Source organism: Limulus polyphemus, unplaced genomic scaffold, assembly GCF_000517525.1.
Source record: "Limulus polyphemus unplaced genomic scaffold, Limulus_polyphemus-2.1.2 Scaffold2643, whole genome shotgun sequence".
NCBI lineage: Eukaryota > Metazoa > Arthropoda > Merostomata > Xiphosura > Limulidae > Limulus > Limulus polyphemus.
This window is the reverse complement of record NW_013668253.1, coordinates 117,863-126,709: the sequence shown is the minus strand read 5'-3', so window position 1 is coordinate 126,709 and position 8,847 is coordinate 117,863. Positions and strand designations below refer to the sequence as shown.

At 28.7% G+C, this 8,847-nt stretch overlaps 2 protein-coding genes across 2 annotated transcripts in view; both read right to left on the bottom strand.

The window, feature by feature from the left end:
- The window catches only part of LOC106467521, a 28,797-nt gene that overhangs the window by 2,911 nt on the left and 17,039 nt on the right, over positions 1–8,847 (bottom strand). The window contains exons 3-7 of the mRNA XM_013927884.1: positions 7,533–7,646; positions 6,981–7,076; positions 5,612–5,716; positions 4,901–4,994; positions 3,491–3,595 (exon numbers count right to left, since the gene is read on the bottom strand). Coding sequence (XP_013783338.1) covers positions 3,491–3,595; positions 4,901–4,994; positions 5,612–5,716; positions 6,981–7,076; positions 7,533–7,646 — 514 coding nt within the window. The remainder of the gene's footprint in view (positions 1–3,490; positions 3,596–4,900; positions 4,995–5,611; positions 5,717–6,980; positions 7,077–7,532; positions 7,647–8,847) is intronic.
- Positions 7,552–8,847, bottom strand: part of LOC106467519 (cellular tumor antigen p53-like) — a 77,295-nt gene continuing 75,999 nt past the window's right edge. The window contains exon 13 of the mRNA XM_013927882.2: positions 7,552–7,646. The gene's annotated coding sequence lies outside the window, so the exon portion shown is untranslated. The remainder of the gene's footprint in view (positions 7,647–8,847) is intronic.

Genomic DNA, 8,847 nt, shown 5'->3' with positions numbered 1-8,847 from the left:
TGAGATTAATTAAATGCACATTTAAGTTTTCTTTAAAACGTGAGATAAATTTGAATGAATTTAAAATGTGAAACTGATATCTCATCAAGAAAGATGTATAATCAAGACACATAGATCAGTAGTTGTAGCTTGAGTTTTTAAAACAATCATACAAGTGGACAGTTATTATTGATTATTCATTGCCAACTTTTCAACACAAATTTATTAATTTTTATGAAATTCTCCTAATTAAAGAGCATTTAGCACCACATTGTATTAGCTTAAGCAATTAATAATGATTCTTGATATGGCTGTACTAATTGCATGGGGGTGATGACAACAAACTGTTACTCTAAATTCCATGGCATTACTATATACTGTTTTAGAGAGGAAAAAGTATCATCATATATTCTAAAGAATCTGGTTGGTTCTGTAAAGTAAAGGTCTGTTCCAAATAATAGGGTTGCGATCCTAAAGCTAATGTGGGTTACTATCGGGTGTCACCTTCTTAATTGCTGTGGTTTGTTGGTGTGTATTGACAAAATGTCATGATATCTAATCAAAAATACCTTAGGTGCAAAAAAAAAAGGTGTGACCAAAAAAGGACTGAGTGTGACACTTAAAAACATGAAATCAAAACTGGTGGCCAAATGGGTAGCTACAATTATAGCATTGATAACATTATATAGCAAATATTCATTCATTAGTTAGCTAGACCATGTATTTTGTTTTATCCACCATCATACCCCAAGTTGAACAAAAAGTTTGGTCTGATTAACTAATGAATTAATATTTGCTGTAAAATTCTTATCAATGCTATAAGTGTAGCTACCAGATTGGCTGCCACTTTTGATTTCATTTCTTTTAGTCACACACTAAATCTTTTTTTTGGCCACACCTTTTTTTTCACACATGAGGTGTTTTTGATTATATATCACTTAGAAGTGATGTTCCATTCATACAAGATACATATATTTACCTAAATAATTGCTATAGATTTATCATATATATATATATATATTTCTAAAAGAGAATTCAAACTGGTAAATAACATACCAATATGAAAAACAATCAAATGTACATATTAAAAACAATCATATATGTGAATTATAATAACACAAACTATAGCAGTTAAAAAAAGAACCATCATCAAATTTTCCCATAAAATATTCTTTACTCATTCAATCTCTACCTATTTTTCCAGATTTCTGACAACTTTAGATTTTCTACTAGTTTACCAACAAATGAAATACTTTTGCCTAGTTCTCCAGTAATTATCTGGTTCAGAATTCAATAGTTTTTACATACGTTGAACAGTTCAATTAATTTATACTCAGTTTCTAGCAATCCAGCTTTTACTTATTTAATAAATGAAACAGGTTTTCTCTAGTTATCCGACAAATTACAGTCTTTACCTAGCTTTCCAATAAATGAAATGTATTTATCTAGTTTTCACTAACTCAGGTTTTTACTCAGTTTCCAACAATTCTAATACATTACACTTAGTTTCTAGTTATGGTTGGAGATGGCTTGAATGGGTAATGAAAAAAACTTTAATATAAGTTTAACATAACAGCAAATGTACAGTGTTTCGACAAGGTTTACCCATTCAAGCTGTCTCCAACCATTATTAGTCTCAAAGTGGGTTCCTCGTCATCGAATTAGTTTCTTATCTATCTTTCCAATAATTGAAATGTACTTATCTAGTCAACCAAAAGTTCAAAGAGCATCTGCTTAGTTTCCAGTAATTCACTTTTATCTAGTTTATCAAACTTAAAAAAATAGTTTATACTAGTTTTCCTGCAATTAAAATGCATATATCTAGCATCCCTACCTTTGAAATAATTTTTTCCTATATTTTCTTTACAATCTTACATCAAGCTTTGCAATAGTCTAGTCTTTACCTTTGCAACAATTTAAGCACATTTCACATAATGTTCACTGAAAATTTGACTAATAATTCAATCAAGAAATTAAAAATTTAAAAACAACTCAAAAGATAAATCTTTGCTTAAAATGCCACAAAAAATTAAATGTATATATATATAAATATCACTCAGAAAGAAATCCCACCAGGGAGTCAAACATGATTGTGGCACAAATTTCATTGTTTTAAAACTCAAGCAGTCTCAGTGCAACAAAAGCTTTCTAGCATTGTACACTGTGAGTCACAATTTAAAAGTTTCTAAAGCAGAAATAATTTAAGCGATAAGACATACAACTAAAACATAGCATTAAAAAATTAAGAAAAAAGAATGACAAATTAATTATTTCAAACTATACTAAAAATATTCTACACAACACAGTAAGACTTTATTTCAAAAGACAATATTCCAAGTACAGCTTAAACTTTATTGAGAAAAAAAAACTATGTTAAAACATGTACATTATTGCAGAAAATATGTTCCACATAATAACACAAGTATTACTGCAGAAAACAATTCTATGTAACAACATAGTATTACTACAGAAAAAATACTCCATGTAACAAGATAAACATTGCTACATAGAAAAATACCAAATACAGCATACTCTTAAACATTACTAATACGTAATGCTTATATCAACTTAAGTTTAACTACAGAGAAAGCTTATAAAGAAGATTCTTTCAAGCATTATTAAAATGTAACTACTGCATATAACAACTCAAGCATAACTACAAATAAATATTCCAAGTAATGCCCTCTTCAGTAATATTAAAATATAGCCACTTCATGTAACAAAAGCATCCTAAAGAGAAATATTCCAAGTAATGCCCTCTTGAGTAATATTAAAATATAGCCACTTCATGTAACAAAAGCATCCTAAAGAGAAATATTCCAAGTAATGCCCTCTTGAGTAATATTAAAATATAGCCACTTCATGTAACAAAAGCATCATAAAGAGAAATATTCCAAGTAATGCCCTCTTGAGTAATATTAAAATACAGCCACTTCATGTAACAAAAGCATCCTAAAGAGAAATATTCCAAGTAATGCCTTCTTGAGTAATATTAAAATACAGCCACTTCATGTAACAAAAGCATCATAAAGAGAAATATTCCAAGTAATGCCCTCTTGAGTAATATTAAAATACAGCCACTTCATGTAACAAAAGCATCCTAAAGAGAAATATTCCAAGTAATGCCCTCTTGAGTAATATTAAAATATAGCCACTTCATGTAACAAAAGCATCCTAAAGAGAAATATTCCAAGCAACATCCATTTAAGGATTATTAAAATATAATGACTTCATGTGACAAATACAATCTACAGAGAAGTATTTCATGTAATGTCCTTTTAAGCATTAATATAGAGAAATTATTCTATAATACTACTACACATGAAACATTTTTCATGGAAATATATTTAAAGTTGTAAGTAGTTTTTGACTATAAAACATTACAAATAACAATATCTAACATTAGAAAAACACTGATAGCCAATTTTCTAGTGTTTTAGAATCATCTAAAGTAAGAACTGAAACTTTAAACAAAACTGAGAATGCCCTGTACAGCCTAATAAAACCACACCTGTCTGTCACTACTTTCTGAGCTACTGATTCGTTGTTTCCATGACTTCAGTGCTTGCCAAATCTTTTCTTGATGGGCTTCACCAATTTGCAATTGCTTTAAATCCTAAAATAAAAACAGATTTTTCAGCTAACAGAATATTATGGAATGGTAATATGATGTATAAGATTCATAAAAAGCAAAATATTTTTGTTTGTCTGTTTGGGTTGATTTCATGAACTGCCTACTTCTGAAAAAAAAAGTGCCTATAGATCTTAATCACCTTTTACAAATGCACAAGTCAATTCTTTCTCTAAATTTGAAGATTTCTGTTGGGTTTGATTATATTGTTATATTCTTATATGTAAGCTAATAATTATTTCTTTATGATAACTTATAATCAATGTACTAATTAGTATATTCCTAAATATATATTATAATAATTACTTCTTTATGATGATTTTTAATCAATGTATTAATTAGTATATTCCTAAGTACATAATAATTATTTCTTTATGAGTGTTTATGAAAATCCTTTTGAAATGTGTGTATGAATGCTATTTTCTTAGATTTAGATTAACAGTTTGGCTGATATATAAAATTGCTTTTATGTAGTTTTCCTTGGTTTGTAAATCTAACTTAATATACCATTCTCAAGTAATTTCTACTTGAGAATATATCTTATTTAGAGCTTCTTTGTAAAATTTAGGTTAAGAACATTGTTGACTTAATATCCTGAGAGGTTATTCTAAATGTTTTATTGAGTAAATAGTAAATTTAACATACCAGAAACATTAATCAAGTTAATTATGAATAATTTCCAATTATAAGCATGTTGCAAAAGACTCAGGAGAAATTGGAACTTCAACCCACTGACCTATTATATTTAGATACTGTTGAGAAAATGTATGCATAATAAAGGAACTGTTTGTAGTTCTTATATACAACCTTCAATTTACAATGTTTCAATTAAGATGGAAATCTTGTATCAATCCTATAAGAACTTAACAAAACACCCATTATATATTCTGTGCTAGAATTCCATCACTTTTTATCAACAAAACAGCTGATAACATATCCACATTGTGGTGACATCAACATTTTTTTATGCTGTAAGTACTTAAAGTTCATAGAAAAACAGCTTGGGTGTTACAAACTAAAAGAAGATTTCATCCAACTTAACATAAATATAACAGCTTCACACTCTCACTTCAATTATACAGCAGTGTTTATGTAATAACAAGTTTTATTTTGTTTTGTGCACCTATCACATTACTTTTTAACTCAATAAACAACAGATGTTACTGTAAACTTAAGAGTGGAAAAAAAGCTGACATCTGGTTATTTAACTTTTAAAATTCATAAAATATAAAGTTATAATTAGGTTATACATATTCTTCTCCAGAGTTTAATCTGATAAACTTATTTTACCTCATATGTCAATTGCTGCAACTGTGTCATTGTATGTAAGTTTCTCTCAGTGAATCTGTCTAGATACGCTACCAGGCCTAAGGACCATAACCACCTGAATGAGGAACAAATAAACATTACTGGACATTTAATTGTCCAAATGAGTGTTATACTTCAGAGTGAATGACAACAACATCGACTTAGCATACTTTAGCAAATAAAAAACAATTTTTTTTATTCAATCTCTAGCAATTTACACTACAAAAGCTTTTTTCTTTAAATTAATAATTTCATACAGTGAATGTACTCATGGAGAAATATTTACTGAAAAGTGAAAGAGATTCAACTTTAGTGTCAAATTGATAATTTAAGAATTCAAATCACTTTATCAATTGAGTTCTACTTCTTATAATACAATAATTCATAATGTATAAATATTTTTCATTTTAGATCAGAAGCTCAGATTATCATTCTAGAAAAATGAGTTATTTTCTAAACAAACTTGATTTTACTATCAAAATTATTGTTTCATCCATAAGGATACTTTCAACAAAGTTGATTTTCACTTGCTACTGTTTCAAACAATAAGATACTTTCAACAATGCCAATATTGTCTAAAATAAATGTCTTGAAAGTAAACAGAACTTCACTTGTTACTGTTTCAAACCATAAGGTACTTTTTACAGTCCTAGTTTTTAAAACTTAATTATCTTAAAAAGAACAGGACTTTACCTTGCAACCATTTCATCTTTAGCCAAATCTTTATCATTACTGCTGCTTTTTTGTTTTTCAGACTTAATGGTTGTGGAACTGTCTGGAGCAATAATGTCATCTGATCTAAAAATTATAAAACAGCATGTTCTACATGAAATAAAAAGTGCATTATTATACCTTATTTTTATGTGATACAATCTGGATATCTCATACCTTTGTACTACAGGGTTGCACAATATATAAGTCAGTTTTCTTTTGCACTACATAATTCCAAGAAACCTAATGTTATACAACTATATGTTGAACTACAGAAAATGTAAACATTTAATATAACATTACAACAAAATTCAAAGTTCTCATTTATACTTTTACAACAAAATATCTCCTAACCATAATTACCAACATATGACCCAGATCTTAATACTTGAAACAATTACAAATAATATTTTTATATAAACTAATACAATCATCAAAAGTTTACAATTCATTGCAATCAATTTTGAGTACTTGGAATTATGCCTACAGTTCACAGAATGCTTAATTTATTTTTTAACTTCCACCTACATTCCAAGTTTTAAACTTTAATTTTTTAGCATTATATAAACACAACACTTCAATTTCTAATTACAATGAACTCTTCTTAAGTTTTGAACTCCTACCTTATGTTTCATACTGCAATTATTTCAAATTTTAGTCTTTCTTCTACACTTGTACCTACAGTTTCCACAATAAATATTTTAGTCTTCAAAGATTTACCTACATTTATGCTACACATGTAGTACTTTCCAAAGAAAATTTTTCACTCTTCATACCATTGTATTGTGTTATATCTTTGTACAGGTTCTTCTGGATCATTACATAAAAATAATGCAAAAATCCAGTTCACTTATCAATAACAAATTCATTTATTTCTTCAAAAACATTTTATACAGGCTATGGGCTACAATCAATGGTAGGATTAACTTTAACAGAAAGTTGGAAAGTAATGTACTTACAAAACTTTCCTTATTAACTGAGTGATAAACACATTGACTAACTAACTAACTGGATCATTGGCAAACAGACTAACTAACTCTCGCTGATTAACTCTAAAACTCTTTAACTGACATTGAACTTTATCAATGAAGTCTCACTCACTCAGTCTAGTATTACATTAGTTATATATATCACAGAAATCTTTGAGATCCCACAGAAGGCTAAGCTGTCATGAAACTTCTAGGCTTCATACAATCATTACATCATGTACAAAGCTCCCTCTAGTGAAAAAAACAATAAAATAATTAAAATATAGCTCCAATGATACTTTTATTTACATTTATACTACACTTGTATTAAACAAAACATTTGATTATATCATTATACAACCAACCACTGAACTGTTGCTTACCTTTCTTTCGAGTAGCTAGTCATCCCTCCCTCAGATACCAAATATTCTTGTTCAACAGGAATAGAAGTATCATGATAGAGACTTAAATTCTCATTCCTGCTAATAATATAAAAGTATGTGATATTTTGAAATGCTACAATTTACACAGAAAGGCTTTGTATGAAGGTTCATTAAAATGTCTATAATTGTTATAAACTAAAAACTTTATGCTCTGGTAGAAATAAAAAAAGACAGATTTAAAAAACTTGCAAGATTGATTGCAACTTGAAATAAAATATTTTTCAATTTGAAACAGTTATAAGTATGACTGAGCCTCTTACATTGGCATGAAAAATACTATTTTGTGGCATTCAATTTTCGTCACATTATTTAAAAGTAAAACAACTTTACAATAACAAAAAACAAGAAGTGTGAATCCAAGGCAGTTCTTATCATCTTATTTAGAAAAACAAATATTTTTTAAAGTCTTTAATGTCTAAGTGGTAAACTTCTTACTTTGGAGTTTTAAAAACAAAGAAGAGTAAAAAGTTAAGATATGGCCTAGTTTATTACCTTGTGTTAACACAATGTTCAGATGAAGCTGTCTGTGTCCCATAATCAGCTGTTGTTGAAAGAGTCACTTGCCCTGCCTCTGGTTGAGAGTTTTGACTGTTCATTATGGCACTTCTGAAAATTTATGAACTTTATATTTATGAATAAATATCATAACTTTTTTGTATTAACCTCATCTTTATGTATCAAATTAAACTTATATTAAAGAGCTGACTAGTGGTGTAGCATTAATAAAGTTCTAGTGGCAGTCAGAAATAAAAGTTCTGGAAGAAGTCACCAGAAAAACTTCTAGTATAAGTGAGATATATAAGCGTACTATGTGTTTTCTTCCTCCTTAAAGTAATTTAGAAATGTTTTCAGAAGTTATTTGTGCAGTTTCCACATAACACAATGATCAAGAAGATTATTAAATTACTTTTTGTTATTCATCTAGAATAGAACCTTTTGTTTTCCTGTGGTAAAGATAGTTGTAAAGTCACCTGAAGTATATAAAGTTAGGCAGTTATATTTTCCACTGCCACTCAGGTAATCTAGTGAGGTAATAACTTCTCATATGTTTCATTGGGAATTGCCAGTCACACTGGTAGTGCTAGCAGCTCTGAGCAAGTCTGACAATGAGTTAAGTAAGTAAAGTAAGATTTATTCACCCTGGAATAGAATCTAAACAGTCAGTCTAGTACAATCTCTCAGTCAACTTACATTACAAAAGACTTCCATCAAAGGTGACTGTTCATTATGGCAAGTATATTTTTATTGTGTTTGTTTGAATATAGATTGTTTATTATGATTATACATTTGTGTTCAGTCTATCTTTATTTCTAGATCTCAGTTTGTCAAAGAATACAGAAATATTTTGCAATAAATATCTGGATGAATGTCATGTTACTCTGTGGACCTATCTTGTCATTCTTAGAAGAAATCAGTTTTATAAAAAGACCACATATTAGATATCAGCTATGAAAGTTATAAAAATACAAGTAGAAGTTAGTGAAATTTCTATAGAAGGTTGAGTACATAATGTTAATACTAGCCATGACCCTCAAAATATTTGCAGTGGTTTTCATGCTCTTTGCTTGAATTTTCCTTATTCAATCATGCCATTTACGTGTGGCTATCTTGCAGGCATTGTGTTGGATCAATAAATACTGGTCTATTTGAAAACATTTTATGAGATCAGATGAACAAACTCACACAGACGTAACTTTATTTAATAAAAATGCACATAAAGTAAACATTAAAGTATAGTAATGGTATTGTTACGTCTCCATTTGTTTAATTGATTTTCCGTAACTTCGTCCCGACGAAACTTTAGCGA